At 39.9% G+C, this 18,118-nt stretch overlaps 1 protein-coding gene across 2 annotated transcripts in view; it reads right to left on the reverse strand.

Moving 5' to 3' along the window:
• Positions 1–17,644, reverse strand: part of LOC139978259 (fibrillin-3-like) — an 80,361-nt gene extending 62,717 nt beyond the window's left edge. For both annotated transcript variants that reach the window (XM_071988287.1, XM_071988285.1), the window contains exons 1-2: positions 17,084–17,644; positions 7,974–8,102 (exon numbers count right to left, since the gene is read on the reverse strand). In XM_071988287.1, coding sequence (XP_071844388.1) covers positions 7,974–8,074 — 101 coding nt within the window. In that variant the 5' untranslated portion in view covers positions 8,075–8,102; positions 17,084–17,644. The remainder of the gene's footprint in view (positions 1–7,973; positions 8,103–17,083) is intronic.
• Between the last annotated feature and the right edge of the window lie 474 nt (positions 17,645–18,118).

Below are 18,118 nucleotides of genomic sequence, written 5' to 3' on the forward strand. Positions count from 1 at the left end.
CGAACATAATGGCCTTGTTTTGTTTCGTTGTGTGCGTACAGTTACAGTTTACGCGGCCTACTCTTAGAGCAATTCATGACGCCACTTGTTACCTCCTCCAACCTCCCCCCCCCGACCCCACCCCATCCCCATCATATTGCTCCTACACCGCCTGTGGGTATCCTTCCTTGTTATTGTATATTATTGTCTCTCCAAAACATGTAGACTATACAAGCCTTTTTCATAATGGATGATTTTAACCGAAGCAAATAGGTAAAAAAAGAAATTTTTAAAACACAACGAGGGCATACGATTTTTTTCTGGCATCTATAAGCAAGCATTATTTACGACATAAACTTATACCAAACATTCCTGGCAACTCTGTGACCTGATTTATGTATGCGCTGAGCACAGGTTTGCAGAACTGTTTGAGAGCTCAATTACCAGCTGCGATGACGGATAATTTGAATTGGATCGAGCTTCGTGTATACGTATCCAAGCAAAACAATACACTTATGGTAAATAATGTCCTCAAGTTTCGCCTTTTTCTTTGTGGGTTTTTTTACATTTTTTTTTTCAATCACGTTTACATAAATTACCTCGATGTTACACGCGATTTCACGTTCTTACCGTAAATTGCAAATACAGAGGTCAAAGGTCGGTGTTCGATTTGACAGCTTGTAAAAACGGTAAGCAGTTCGCTAATAGTCGTCAGCGAGTAATATAGTTACAACGTTAGGGGAATATACCTGTATTGGTGATAGGACAAGAACGATTCTGTCACAGTAACCCGTACTGAGGAACCTACTTGTTGATGATCCTTTGCATGAATGTGGAAAACGGTAATAAAACTAAGTGATGTGGAACGGTAGAGGCAGAAGACTTTAGTTGATAACCCCCCCCCCCCCGACCACCCTATACCCACCCTCACTCACCCCGACCGTTTTGTATTTCTGGTTGCACCACTAGGACATTAACATGACTTTAACGCCCATGGCTAGAAACACTTCAATGTTCCAAACACGACGAATGTAATACCATTAATTAATGCATCTATGATGTGTTACTTTCCACTTAATATGCCGACAGATCTGACGTCAGTGATTAATTAAAATGGTTCTTTGTCTTTGTAATTCATAGCGTTATGGTCTATGCTGTTAAAACAGTCCAGCTTGTAACCGTTTAACGGTTTGTTCTTATCTTTTCCGATATAAGGTAGTATATAACTATATAAATCAATAATGCAACAACCAAATCCCAATGCTCATAGGGATATATTCCTGAACTCGTAAGAATTGATCGAGACATCATAACGACACCATAGGGAACCGGAAAATTGCCTATTATAGTGACCTTGACATTCCTCCAAAGGAGTGAGGTTAAAGGTCATTCTACTTTGTATGAGATCCATAAATATATCATCGAAATACACGACCACGTGTAGCCTATATATATATATATATATATATATATATATATATATATATATATATATAATATACGGGGTGTGTGTGTTTACATGCACACTTTGTTCGTCACACGGTGACGATGATACCTTTTGCTGAATCTTGTAATACTTGGGCACAGTCAAAACTGGTCAGAACGACACAGATTTAAAGGTTTACAACAGGTGAAAGGATTCCATTTTCCATGACGGCGCCCATTTATCAATATATCGTCGCAACACTTAAACTTTTTTGCTTTTAGACCACACAGTTGACCAATTTGTCAAAGGTCACGATCGGTGACAACATACGTCAAAGCGTCCACTTGACACAAACCCATCAACAGTCGAACCTTTTCGAGTGATGTCCTCACACATAGACTCTGTGACAGGTATTAAGCACACAGTACGGTTCTCGGGCAAATTTTCTGCGGCTCGCGAGGCTTTTTCAGAAGCCCCAAGCGTTGAAACTTGAAAACCAAACAGACAAACACAACATGAACTATGTATGGTGTAGGGAGTTTTAAGGCCTTCTCGTGCTCAATATTTCAACCTAACAGATGGCCATGTAGGCTACGATCTTTTTCCAATCCAATGTAATATAATATTTCCATTTTTGTCGTGGGGACTTCATATATAGGTACAGCCAAGTATTGTGGCCCTGTTGCAAACGGAGAATACAATTATCGAGGAGAATTCACCATTGCCTGGCTGTATACTATAACCAAAACATTTTATATATTTTTTATTGAAACATCCAATTATTCAAGCATCGTCCTCGACTAACCTATCATTTTTTTATCATTAAAGGTTGACAATTAGTAAAATCAGCAAAATCAGAAACGGTACCCCACATTCTATCTTTCCGTGCATCTCTCGTGATATCTCTAAGATGATTTGACTCAAGAAAGCGGAAGCGTCTCAGATCTCTGTCTCTATAGTCTCCTAATTACATTGCTTCTTGATATTTCTGATCAAAGACAGAAATTAAAATGTACAAAGTCGTCGCCAATACTCTTTATGGTCAATTAACTCAGCTTATCAAAGACGAAACTGTGAATAAAGTGGAAGTCACGCGCAGACGGAGCCCCGGCTTTATTGCTGCTCTATAACTGCCCCTAGTACCACATTGCCTCGAATGTCGGCCAGGTTACTCTGTGAGAAAATTTCAACTGTGTCATTATAATCATCCCAGAGATGAAAATCAAAGCTGGCACGACCTTTCGTGGCTAACTAACCACAGACTCTGGAAGTAGTAGGAACATCTTGAAAGCTGCAAATTTGGAACTCGATTAACTAAGAAGAAGCTGTTCATGGCCGTCCCACCTACCACCGAGGAGCCGTCCGTCCGTCAGTCATTTAGTAAACCCAAACGCTTTGATTATCTGTACTTGACTGTATCAACGCACACCAATGTCAGTCCGGACTATGCGCCAACTTGGCACAATGTTGGTTGCTCGTCCGGCCGAGAAGGGTTTACATCTCTAATCTATTGGACGCCAATTGATCACTATTCGGGTCGACTCCTCTTGCTCGATATTGCACATTACGTCATCCATCTTTCCCCTAAGCCATAGATGTCCATATGGCTGGCCAAAAAGAAGTGTAACACGAAGTTTCAATCTTCTTGTTTACATAAGCCGAAGATTCGATCAAAATCCAAACCAATCAATACAAGCACAAAATCTGGATACTTGGAACCGAACTTGGCCTATACTCTTTGCTCTGGAAGTACTTCCACGCGTAAACATATCACTAAACCTCTAGCCTGGCTTCATTGTAGTTGATACGTAGCGAGACAACATGGACGGTATATAACTTAGTGCTGCTATTGGTCTCCACAGTACTAATGCTGCCTCAACTGCGCCGATGCTGCTCCAATCCTCTTCCCTCACTAAGCGCTCATCATGTAACACATCGCACCGTCGGCCAATGGCTGTTTGTCCCTTTTGTAGGCCACATGGGTACATGGAAAGGTAGATCAGGTGGGGTGAAGTGGTGAGGTTGGGGGGGGGTAATTTTGATATATAGTCAGGTACCGAAGGATAATTAAATAAAAAATATCTCTTTTACCATGGCGTATAGATGGTACATTGTAATGACGAAATTGCAGTACGGGTCTATTTTTATCACACTCGGAAAACAGTAACATAATAGCCTATGGATTGCCAACATCGATCAGGCTGTTGTTTATACTATGGACATGAATGCATTTGTAAAATTCATAATGGGCCTAATTTGATGATGCATTGGACATTTCATAACAGAAGATATCGTAAACTGATACACGATATACAATATTAGTGGTTGTCTTGCTGAAACAGTAAACTGTGTGTAAGGAGGAGGAGGGGGGATTTAGAAGCAGAAATCCATATTTGTTTAATTGAAGAAGGAAATTGAATCAGATGAAAGCTCTGCTTTCCACCACCAACTCGCTTCCTTGACGTTTTTTGTCAGGGCCCATGTCAATGCAGCTAATATTTATTGTTTTATATGTATGTAACATGCCTACATGAATGGTTAATCCAAGGAGTATACAGAGTGAATCGGTGCAAGGAGACGACAAACTGCCATTTGCCTTTTGCGTTCACCGTCGTTACTGACTTGACGACTGGCATATACGTTTTGTGTACAAACATGAAATATCATACTGTGAGAAAAAAAAGTATATTTTGCAAAAAAAAACACACTTTTTATTTGCCTCCCGTTTGGATTGGTGCCTTCGAAAAAGTTAATTTATGAGCAAAATGTACGTGCGCTGTGAGAATGAAGTTTATATGTTATTGTTTACAATTATTTGATTACCAAATATTACTTTGCCAAGTTCCCCACGTTCTTGATAATATTTATTGATAGATTCTTCCAGACAGCCGTGTCAATGGTTAACGGTATGGACCGAACATTGCATCCGGTGGAACACATATCTTAGTTGCGAAGTACCTCCCATTGACTTCCTATTAGGTCGACCTGTGCACATCATGTCTGGCAAAAGGAATCCTTCAAGACAAATAATTTATAAACACGAATTCTAGATGACCATATTGAGGAAAAGGCTGATCACGATTGCACCGGGGACAGACAAGCTTACAACGAGGATTTAGTAGTAAGCTTATCAACCCATGTCATGGCAAGGGGAATGGTTGTCACGGTAACAACTTATCAGACGTTCATCTTGGACGTACATTTATGGGAAGTGGATGATTTTGGAATTGATAAGGAAATCGTCTTGCCCAACAAACCCTGTCATTACAAAGCCAATATAACAAGTTTGTCACAAAGAATGGCGATGTTGATTCCTTCCGCCAAATTTTGGGAACATTAATTATATTATACCATCTGGAGAACTGTTCCAAATACCTCTTACTAAACTCGAACCAGGTCACCCAAAACGCGCGTAATGTTTAATCTTGAACTTCGGCTTATGGTTCGCTTACATGCGTCTGAATTTTGTCGACATTAATGTATAAAGATGAAGGCTTTGATATACTACGAGTGAAAAGTAAAGTCATTTCTGGAAAACAACGCAGTACGAATGACATGACGAGCATGCGCTGTTCTCTAAATAGCAATCTCCCTGATGGAGTAGGAATACATTACCGGGATGGGAATGGAGCTCGTGGCCTGGGGGCTAAGGGGGCTGAGGGGGCTGACGCGGAGAAGCAACTACGACCGAAAAAAGAGGGAACGGTGTATGTTTTCCTCTCCAGGGCATACCCCTTACTTGCCTTATAAAATTAGTTCATCTGTACACTCGCAAACACATCGGTCCCGAAATAGCATACTTAGGCCATGGAGCTTTATAGCTCCATGCTTAGGCTAAGAAACAAGCTGTAGTGTTAGTAATGTAAATTATATGTACGAGAGTCGGCCCACCCAAGACGACATAGGCCTATGTAGCCTACCTATAGAAGCACATAAAATGTGTACTCTTCGTACAAACCACTTACAAAAATGTAAACAGGGAGCCAAATATGGGCTATTCAAAGACCGTGCAGGTCGAACCCCTGGATGCCTGCAGACTCTTTTAAATTCAATATTTACAGAGGGATCTTAAAGAACAAGAGGTGTGTACTTATCTTACAAAGTTCAGTTTATGGGGTGGGTGTATAAATAGGCAAATTGTGTATGAATCCCGACTATAAAGTACGCTATTGCTGATGAGACAATCGCAAGGGTCCAACACAACCTTCTTATTTGTCCATGAGAGCGGCTGGGAAGAAGGATTTCTACGTGAAACGTAAATAAATACCAAACACAACACAGCTAGGCGTCACATTATACATCAACAAACGTAAACACTAACACACACATTATAACCAATATATATATATATATATATATATATATATATATATATATATATATATATATATATATATTATATATATATATATATATTTATATATATATATATAGCCTATATATATATATAGCCTATATATATATATATATATATATATATATATATATATATATATATATATATATATATATATATACATTTCTTTTCTGTGTAAGCTAAACTAAATTCCTTCATATAGTTATCACCACATAGAGAGCTAGAACACCATTTGTTTCTTCAGTAAAACTTTATTGTTGAACAATTTCGTCAAGGCTTACATTCCATGTCGCTAAATGCTACCATAAGGTGAAAAGAGCGGCCATTACTACCACTTATGACTTTAAGATGGGGCTTAAAACTAACTTTTATGCTTCGTTATTGCCAAACGTCTCCAATGCCACTAGATTGAGTTGGCCTTTGGCCGGGCATGAAATTCATTGGGGTAGTATATACATATATATGTATATAATGGGATAAAGTCGACGTAGGCCACCACATGCGATTTTAGAAGATATCCTTTTACAACCAAGCCAGGGATCGATATGCTGCCGCAACAAGGTTTGAGCAAGTCACTATCATACATGTCAATATGAAAGAAATGTTTATTGCAGTACGATAACGTAACAAAGATATAGTCATAACATATACACATTTCGCTGAACAGGGCCAGCAGCTTTTACATTGGGTTACCGGAATTATTCAAAGTTGCAAAGAGTCTGTACATACGGTACTCAATCACCGGGGCGAGAAGGTATTCTACAGAGAAAAAGTTTCATGCGAGTTTATATGGTATTGGGCATTCCCAATGTGAAATAAACACTACTTGGGGAAGAATTGGAAATTAAATGTACGATACCCGAATATCTTCATTGGCTCTCCATATCATACATACCACCATACACAGTGTATCGTATAGACTTACACATAAATCATATGTGCATATGTGTGTGCATGTTTATATATAATTCCCTGGTTGCGTTTCATTGTTAGAATGGCATAAGCATTGTATTAGTCATGTTTATAGATTAACACATGTATATCTATGTTATGCTTAGTATTACGAAAGTAGGGAAAGGGTTGGTTACCCTTGCTAGTAAAATGACAAGAAAGAATATAGTGCCCGATTCTTATATGTAAATTAGGTCTAACTTGAGCTAACCGACATCGTGACGTCAAAGTCTCTTTGATACCGATAATATAAAATGCTGTCGATGTCACATTGTACAATACAGGGGACCAAGGATCCGCTACAGGGACCCCCCCCCCCCAACGCCCCGTCGGTGGTGATTAGTAGTGATGTCACTTATTACATAAGACCAGCGTATATACGTAATATAGAGTCTGACGGTTTCAATGTCCTCAGGACGGTTTCAATGTCCTCAGGACGGTTTCAATGTCCTCAGGACGGTTTCAATGTCCTCAGGACGGTTTCAATGTCCTCAGGAATAAGAATGCATATAAGCTAAGCACAAAAAAAAAGGTCCACAAAGGCATCCCAAGTTATTGAAGCGTGTCTTGTGGTTTATTCATCTTATTGGTGGTTATCTACGCTACATCGGGGGAAGGGGGGACGTCTAATCCCGTCTATAAATAAACTTAAAGGGATTGGTCAATTACTCACATATTACATATTACTTGACGAAACAACATTATGACTCACTATTAGGACTACTCTTCATAAGGACAATGGGGTGGGGAGTAGAACAAGATTTGTTCCATTCTTTTTTATGGTAAGGTACATCTGGAAGGGTGGCATCGCCCTTGCTGGGTAGTCTCCCGTGAATTAGATGCACCCCCCCCCCCTCGTCTGGCTGACACTAGCATTGATTTGGTTAATGTTTTGTTTACGATTCTAGTATGATAAATTATTTCCGTGTCTTCTTTAACTCCTATACTCGTATCCTCGTTATTTTACTATAGTCTGTTTCATATACTTTTTGCTAACCTACAGCAGTTCGATCAGACTCCCCCCCCCCCACCCACCGCCCCCCCCCCCATGTCACTTAGGTGTTACAAGTTGCGTGGTTTTCGTGCCCAGGCTCTATCCAAGGTAACTGTTTTGAAATCGGCAGTCGGGGGGGGGGGGTGAGTTTATTCCCACTGTTGTCGCAAACAGTTTGGTATACGACAATTTTAATCCGCTTGTAAGTTGACTGCTTTACGCGTGGAAAAGAAGAAAATCACCAGGAAAAACTAGAGAAAACTTACCCTCTCAATTGTCTGTACTGCGTGTTATGCTGCTGGGCATTTACAGCACTAAGGACACATAGCGATATAAAAGTAAAAAGCCTTCCCCTGAAAGGCGCCATCTTCAAGACTATGTTCGGGTCATTTAATCTGGAGATAATAAAAAGGAGAAACATAAACATGTGTAATATTACATACTTGTTTGTATAATTGTCTGTATGTTCATGAAATCCAATAACTTCTTTCTTTGTTTGGCAAACATCATCGTCATCAAACCATTATGGTTGGGCCTCATTCTTCCTTCATCAACAAATTCCTGACACAGCTCATCATACGGGACTTACATAATTATTGACAAACGTCTTTGCAAACGGTCACTGTATTACATGTCGCCCATGGGACTCCCTGTACTGACTATATAACCAGTTTCCTCGCCCTTCCACCCTTTTATTCCGATGCCTGGGCACCTCAAAAGACAGTTCCCTTTTCACTTTTCCATGCAAATGACATGCTTCAGTTACTATGAAGTTCTATATAACTTTACACGTAGAAACGACTAACGTTGAATGATATATGTAATAGCCATGCTCTCTGACTTAAACTGTACATTTCATCCAAATTTGTTGACATGTTATCGGCTTCAGAGGCACTCTACCCAACAGGGGAGATGACAGCCCCTCTTTTTTCTTCTCGGTATATTTGTCTTCTTTTGAATACGACATTAGCATTCTTTGGGTTAAACACTGGGATAAGAACCTTTTTAATGGATCCGTTGAACCCCTTTGAAATAATTTCCAAAGCCGTTCGACCGCAACCGATTCGACAACAGCGAGATTCAAACGATAGATTTATCTGAAACAAACAAAGAGGACCCGGAGGTGGTGCCTCGATAGGAATTACGAAGGAACAAGAGCAAACACAGGGATACTCAGACCACCAATTGGTTTGTTTTGTTAGGTAGGAGAAAAGATGAAGAGAAAACTCGTCGTCAGCTGTTCCCCGTTGTAGGGAGAGGATGTATGTTGTTGAATGAAATACAAAAAGACGTATATGCCTCGTTAACTCAATTCGAAAAGAACGGAATTAAAGATAAAACTAGTTCCCCAGTTAAACCATGACTACGTAACCAGTAAACTAATTATGTGAGGTGGTCTTTATCAATGGCTGAATCGTCTTCAAGAGCCTCCCTATACATGAGACGAACATAAACTGATTCATAATGTATAAAACGTCCAACTAAGATGTGTATGCCTACAAAGAGGCCATATCTGCAACTTAGTCTAATATGGTCCACCATTCATATGAATTAACAAAAATATACCGACCAGTTTTCAAAAAAAATATGGATATGTAAGTTATAAAGGTCTCAACTGGCAGACATAGCCGACATGTGCTTCGCGGCAGGTTGTCTTTCATCGTGAAGGAAGTGGACAGGATGGTGACGTCATATACACATGTGTGTTGGCGCTCCATGGTTATAACAATGTTAACTGTTGTGTCAAACTAAGTGGGTCTGACCTTTCGATCCTAGCAGGATCTTCTTCAGCTTCTGAAGAAGATCCTGCTAGGATCGAAACGTCAGACCCATTTACTGTTACACATATTCTTACACAAGCTCCTTAGTGGATAAGCAGTTTGCTAACAGTTTTTGTTTTATTTCAATGTTAAATGTTGTCTGACACTCAGAGTTTGACATGTTATGATGGAGTTAGTGGGTGGTAGGGGGCTGGGGGAGGTGGTTATCAGGGATAGTAACCGACAAAAGTCCATCTATGGTCAAACCTGCCATCATTGTCCCGTAAGGTGTTTGAAACACCTGTTTCAATACACTACAGTACTCGTACGGTTGCTATAAGTGTAACTCAAAACTAACACACACACAAATAAGCGGTGTAGGTTCTCTTTAGGCATTTAGTGACGTAATTATTCTTGCTGTTTGTCAGTGCAGTTATCTTCCCATATAGGCCTATGCTTTCCCATTATGCTTGTTCGTTACATTTGTACTTGCTTGTAATCGGTGCGTTGTGCTATACTGTTCTACAAATTGAAGCTTAACTACCTAAGGAAGTATCCGTCCAAGGTTCTAAACATCCGTTTGGTTAAGCTATATAAACATTTTAACGTTTCCCTTGCTCGTTGATGGACTATCCAAGATTGCCATTGTCTGTTATGTTATACTCATATTGAAAATGTTTCCTATGCATGTGAACATGATCAAAATGAATTAGCAATTCCATTGCTATGAAGGCTATACCATTGACAGGGACATGCGTGTGTATATGCTGTACAGTTAGGATAGCTATCATCTGTTCGATTCTGTCTCTTATAGAAGTAGAGTCGTGATTGGCCTCTGTGATAAACCAGACAACATGCATGTAATTATTCAGGCTGTTTCATCAATAACATATGCGTATACGTTTAATGGAACTCTTTCCCCTTCCTGCCATATTCACGTTATAATCTGTGTCGACACGGAGTTGGTGTCAACCTGCATACAATGGTTCACATGGTAACGTTCTTCAAACTAAAGTTTATATGGGCTTGTCAATATGATTATAATTAAGTGTAACCCATATATAGCCTGACCAAAAGATTATGCACTTTCTATGAATTCAAGTATGATACTCAGCTATAGGGATTGCAGGTTGAATTACAGCCTAGTACGCCTGTATACGGTAGTTAGTGTGATTTAAATGGATCCAACCTTGACTTTACGATAATCATCAAATACTTTACTAGCACGTTTGTGAAGGTCGTGTTTGGCTATTCGAGTAAAATTGACCGATTAAAAAGTGCGAGCAGTTACTTTTGATCACTGGTGTATCCTCCATTTTGTACAGAATACGCCAAGTTTCTGACAGTCAAATTTCGAAGGAAAAGGGCTAAATACTTTAGAAGAAATATATAGGACTATTTACAGTGAGTTCACTAGTAGATTCATTCCCATTGCAGAGGTTTATGCGTTGTACCGATGTCTACTATTTGTGGCACAGAGTCATATCCTCATATATTCTAAGCAGTACCCTATGTGACAGCACGTCTATAGTGCGCCAAGTGTGCCATAAGTCCTGAAATCGACATATGTCGAATTAAATTGACATGTGTAAGTTTCTCGAGCTCTCATTAGACGACCAGTCTCACGTGTGATTTTAAAGTGCTCTGATTGGAAGAAATCGACATACGTGTGAAAGCATATCGGTTTCTCGTGCTATGATTAAATTATATATACATAGTCACAGGCCTCAGAATCCAAACAATGGAAATTAGAATAGTTAAACGGTATGTCCACAACGTTCTTATCATGGCAAGGTTTGCTTACATCATGAATGCCAAATTGGAAGCCATGACCATGGAAGAATCACCAAAAATGAACAACAGTATCTTTATATGTATTTTCATGTTTGTGTAAGTATCACTATCTTTGCAAGCCTATAGGATGATCGATCCGGGCAGCTTTGCTTTTTGTCAATGCCAACATAGTCTCATAGCTAGTCTTGTATAGTTATTCACGTATGTCAATTTCTTCCAATCACGGCACACACGAAAACGACATGTGACAATGATCATCCAGTGAGAGCACGAGAATCTTACATATGTCAATTTAAATCGATCTATGTCGATATCAGGACTTATGGCACACTAGGCGCACCATACACACCATGTCTTCCCATCTCGACAGAAGTACCTTTGACAGCCCGCTACTGTTGATACCAATAAATTATGTATGTGACAGCACGTCGTACCCTTACGTCTTTCGAATAATACCCTAGACAACCCTTGACACCAAGTTGACAGTTTACACTGACACATTATATGTGTGACAGCAATGTGTGACAGCACGTTACGTCCTTACATCTATCGAGTGGTACCCTTCACAACCCATTACTGTTTAAATATGGCGACATCTTCCATTTGTGACACGTCGTCGTATCCTCAGACTCTACGTCGTTGCCATACATTTCTTTGGTCACCGTCACATGATCTCAAAACTCGTTGCCATAGCACCCTGTCATTCTGGTTGCAGAGAGATCATTGATACGGTTTATTACCTCTCCTCTTCAGGTTACGAACTTACGATCATATGTTTTGTATTCTTGTAATCAATGGAAGTAAATGAATCAGTCTCATGGTTCATTTTTAATAGCTTTGTCATACCAGGGAGTTGAAGGTCTAGGTCGAGATATGGGGGAATGCAATTATATTTAGCATACGCCTGAGGGCTGACTCTCTGGAAAAGAGTATAGGCCTTTCGAATCTCACACTTTCGATTTTCCTCATTGATCGAACTCGAGACCCGGGTGATGTAAGTTGTTCTTTTTTCTTTCTTTCTTTCACGTAGTAGCAGCTAGTGCTGTAGTTTGACTAAAACAAGCATGGATACATTGAAATTAGTTGAAAGGGTTGAACAAACAACATACAAACGTCTTTGATATAGCCCACTACATCATGACAGCAGGTGTGTCAACTCTTCCAATATGGCCGCCGTTTCCATGGATATTGGTGTCAATTAAAAGTGACTAAAGAATCAGGTTTTCCTGTTAGCGTAGATCCTCACCGTCACACGCCATATATAGTACCACCTGTCCAGTTTGGGTTGCGAACCTAACACAAAGGGACGTTTAACAACGGGGTGCACACGAGTCGACTATATTGGTCTATGGTCTCCCGATAAGAAACAGATGATAAATCAAAGCTATCGTAGACGTACATACAAGGAAATGAAAACATCTTCAATACAATCAAACTGACAGTAAACAACGCCAGCTGGTTCGCACCTAAACCTTGTACGCAGAGTCAAAATGGCAGTGACCCCACTTAGTTTCTACATATCATAACGGTTCGTTTCGGTGCAAAGGAAACTTATAGGGTGTGTATATATCATAAGTTGGTAGTTCTTGCAATAAATATGCGTTGATGATGTGCCTATATTCCACATGTAGATCGATTTCGGCATGAAATTCAAGAACAAACAGATTTGAGCAGATATTTGGTAGTAGCCTATCGGATAATGGTCATATTAAAATGTTTTACAACTTCCACAATAACAATCTCCGTAAGGATTTGGGCCCATAGTAATGAAAAACAATCAGTCAGTTACTTGTGTAAACAATCTTCTATTCTTATATTTCCCCACCCGACCCCTCCCCCTGCCCCCCCACACACCCACATGCACACATTCTAGAAATGTATAGACCTAACGTATACGCTTTTATCAAGAACACTTCTCAGAAAAAAAGTTTTAATTTCTGTTATGCATATGGTTTCCTCGAAAAACGCCTTAAGTTTGTAGGCCTATATCTCCAGCTAATGAAAGAGAGTTAAGGCAGGTGAATATCATTGTTTCAAGATTTGCCCTGCTGGGTGACATTGCGTGGGAGATACTTGGAAGAGAAACGATGCATATGCTTCTCAACTGTTTCAGCCTATTTTAAAGGGAACCATAAAAGGGCAGCGATAAACCAATATAAGCTGAGAATATGTATAGGCCTATAAGTATTCTTCCAAGGTATACGTATTGCCCCCCCCCCCCTCCCCCCTCTCTCTCTCTTAAATGATATAGTCAACAAAGCACTCGCATGGAGGAGTACGCCTACTCAAAATCATACTATCTACCCGCTGTTTATTCTAAATTTGTATAAGTTTGCCCGTGCTGTTATTGTTTTTTTAATTTCAGAATCGGACGTTGGCACCAATGATGTCCTTCCACAACAGGATAAATACACAGATAGACAAGTGCACTGCACCATGTATTAAGATGTATACCATTGTATAAGATAGAGGACATAACATATGTAGCCTACTGTAAGCAGTGTTCTTATCAGTGTCATTAGAATGCCACGGCCATCTTAACTGGAAGGTAATATACACACACTGCGTTACCAACAATTTGTGTCTTGTACAAACTTTTATAAAGTTTTTCGCGAGGCGTTAATGCGATGTGCGATGATTTTTGCTCCCGACCAGATGAGGGGAGGGAGGGGGGTGAGTGGGTGGGTGGCGTGTCACTGTGTCTATGACATTCACTAGGTTCTTTGTCATAGCATGTGCCCTGATCTATACCATTCGCGAGTAGAAGACTTGGTATGATTTTACACTATAATTCGGGTTCGCTTATACATTAAATGTGTCATTGGTAGGTATTTTAATTATATACCCGTTGTCATTAATGGACTGACCATGCGCGCGTTGTTGTACTTCAATCTGCTAACATCACATGAACTAACACATTGGCACAATTGAGTAAAGGATCGGAGGGGATAAGCATTTGCACGTCCGCCCGGGAAGGGGAAGGGAGGGGAAGGGGTGAGAGGTGGGAAGTGAATGTCAGTGTGCACACTCCTTGTATAGCCTATGGTGTTAGCATCATACGTTGCTAGAATATTATATGCAGGCCCGTAGCTATGAATTCTTAGTTGAAGGGGCACCAGCAATTTAAGGAGGAGACCAATAATTTAAAGAGGGGCACTAACAATTTAAAGAGGGCACAAAACTCGCGTCCTGTATTTGTGAAGTTTAACTGGTGGCTCAGATGTGGGCAGGGTGGACGGATTGGGCGGTGGGGGACAATAGGCTGCACGAGTGGGTCTGCCCCTGTACCTCGGCCTGCCTACGGGCTTAGTCATATAAGCGGTAACCCGTGCCCATTTTGAGGTGCACTGTGATCTCAAATTTCTAAGGAGGATGACAGACAACCTTAAGTATGATTGATTAATTGGAAGAAATTTAAGTTTGAAATGTTTCTGTGTTTAATATTTATATAGTATATAAAAACAACAGGTCGACGAGCATAATTTACATGCGAAATATATGGCTTCGAATGTGTATTATGTTCTGGATTGTAACATTATGGCATTCACACATTATTAATTGTACTCAATGTACAAATACGAGATATGTTTGGTTACAAACAACTATATATGCTCCTACTTTGTGAATTGTCACTGGTTTAACCAATTAATATGGAAACTTTTGTGTCACACAAACCTAATTGAATGCCTTTATATCATTTCGTTTGCTGAGCATGCATGCAGGTTAACATCTAGTTTCATCATGGTAGGCTATCTGTATAAATGTTGGTGTGCTGAAGGTCCACATGATCACATGTTTTCTTGTAACATATATCAACTCAAAATGCCTCTGTACGAAAAGACAAGCATTTCGAGAGGAGTGCAACATGCCGGCAGTTCTGTCCGGGACCGTGCAATCATGATGTTCACTGTCACCGGAGAATTCGATTATTACATGTGGCTTTCGCGTTCCCTATTTCTAGCAACACTATTTTAGGTCGCACAGGTCAGGTTTGTGAATGGAACATGAACTTGAAAGAATGTGAAAACATCTAAACCTTATACCAAGTATTTTAGTTAAATGTTTACAAAATTAGATTCTACATACTGGCCTGGAATTCCTTAAACTCGCTTATGATACGTGTCTGGTTGACAAGCCCATCACGTGACTATAGTACAACCCCTCCTTTGGCGACGTATACATCGAGGTTTGATGATATTTCATTGTCCCTATTTGCAAAATTAACTTTGAAAATTCATATCAAGCTTGTGTGTGTTTGTTGAAGAGGAGGCGGGGGGGGGGGGCTCTACGAATTGTTCCCGCTGTAACACAAGACAATTAATCAGATCATCAGCCACTACCAGTCCACCCCACCCCTTTTCAACACACACATAGACATAGGGACTATAAGTATAAACGAACAATCGCGTACTTTCGAGTACAGTATGATGAATTGCACACTGCAACTTACTTGTTACATGCTCTCTAGATTAACAATACTCATGAACAACTTGTCTAGCTTACTCGAAGAGCAATGCATCGTTTACTATAATACACTTTGAATCACCCACCGTTTTGTGAATGAGAGGGAGGGGATGAAACTCATTGTTATCTGCAGAACACAAATACGTTTGTATCCTAGGGGAGAGGGTGGGGGAGAGGGAGGGGGTTAATACACATGTAGGCCTAAGATATAGACATAATCGACCAGTTTCACTCTCGACACTGGTTCCAGCTATTTTATAGAGGTTTGAATGGTCACACTTCTAGGGCAGGTATCCACCATGTTGTTTGGGTGGGGGGGGGGGGGGGTACTTTTACGCTTTCTTGCGGTATTAATTACTTTTAACTAGCGACTGCTTGCAATGCAGATGTACTCAGCAACCCTATACCTCCCTCCAACCATCCCCTCCGCTTCCTACCCCCACCCACACATCCTTCCCCCTTCATTCTCAAGTCACACAACTTTTCAATCCACGATATATAAACTTAAAATTCTCTGTGTTACAAAACTCGCTAAACGAACAACTATGGTCACGATGTTCCAAAAACTTACAAATCACTTTTTCACATTTCCTTTCGACAGTTTTTGATTACCGAATTGCATTGTATTTATGTATATATAAAAATTAACATCTATATATACTTTATCATATTTTGAGAACATTTGCTTTTACAATACCTCAGTATATGCCAATACATTATATGGCAGTGTTCACACCACCAGGCGACTGTTAGCTTCAACAGCCGGGAGTGTTGCCAAAGTTTTAACTTCACTGCTCTTCAGTTCCCTGAAAATAATTTTGGTCGGCCTTGATAGTTGAGACCACTGTAGCAGACTATACTGCAGGTGCGAACTGTGAATTTTAGAACAAGTCGCGCTCTCGCACTGAATGGCATCACTTGGGAGAGGAAGGGAGGAGTAAACCCATTCACAAGAGATGGATCAGTACTGACAAAGCAACAATCTGAAGTAATTTTCTAGTAATGTGTCCATATCACTAAATATGTGTAAATGATCCTATTGCCCTTACATAGACAAGTTTTATATCACAACTCAAAACCGAACCGACTGTTTGAGTATATTTTACTTGGCCTATAGCCACATCACGTTGACACTGAAATATTTCTTTTTTACGTGCGATGAGAAGATACGATATATCAAATCCACCTGTTGAATTCGAGTCGGGTAAGATATCAAATTAGTCACTTTATACGCAAGATTTGGCACATAATCGCCATGAAAATATGCAACCAACTCGCTCTTCATTAAAATATGTGATTTCATTTCTATGACGGCGATAAAGTTCACCGCGTTTATGATGAGGAAAACTTGTACTTACCTATAAAAAATGGAATGTAGTTCAAGGATGCTTCCCCTTAAAACCAGAACAGAAAAGTTCCTCGAAAAGAGATCATGAATTCAAAGGTAGTTGAAGTCTTCACGTATTGGGCTCAAACTATTCCGAATGACATCAACAGGATCATAGAAAGCAAGTTTATGAATCCAATTTTTTTTACCAATATCGCTTCTTTCTTCTTGATATATCTATCAATTTAGAAAATGGATCTCTCTCCTCCTTGATGAGGAGAAACTATCCAAAGGGTTATCGCCAGTAGCAGCAGCAGCAGTACAACCACACCATCGACAACTTACAGCAATGAGCCGCTCTGCTAAACTAACATCCTATCGATGCTGCCTATCAACCCGGCTGTTTGCTAAGGCGGCGGCGGAAGAAGCAAATGGAATTAGGAGAAAACTTCCAGGGTTGTGGCTATAACTAGGAAACCATCGACCTCTACAAGTATCCTGTATGTACTGCTTAAATACAAGCGTAAATAAATCAACCGTGAAAGGGCTGAACAAATAAACCCGTTACCTTAGCGCCGTACTCCTTCCATACCTCAGTGGTATGCAATCTTTCCACCTTTTTTTCACGCGTTTCTCGTATCCCCTCTCCCATAGCAATGGGCGTGTCTTAATATGTAAATACCAGGGTTCCAAGACCGTCACATATTCTGTATTGTGGGGGATGCAATGAATTAACTCTTTTATAAATTACTTCTCCGTCGCAAGTGTTGTCTTAAATGTTTTCATCACAAGCTCTGGATCTTTCATATTCCTTTTGAAATTCAATCCCGAATTTTTCTTGTACGATTGGAAAATATTTTAAAGGTATTTTTTAACCGGTGTATAGCGGAAGTAAACACAGAATACCCATCTGTTTTCAAATGGACTAGTCCACGACAAACTTTTTTTCAAGAAGACAAGAGGGAATGTTCCGTATTTCTAAACGTATCATGTAAATAAAAATTTTCATTGGATTCCTCAAGTTCACTGTCGTTATTGACGGAAACGAACGAACGAACGGATTTTT

This window comes from Apostichopus japonicus, chromosome 13 (genome assembly GCF_037975245.1).
Source record: "Apostichopus japonicus isolate 1M-3 chromosome 13, ASM3797524v1, whole genome shotgun sequence".
In the NCBI taxonomy this organism is placed as follows: Eukaryota; Metazoa; Echinodermata; class Holothuroidea; order Aspidochirotida; family Stichopodidae; genus Apostichopus; species Apostichopus japonicus.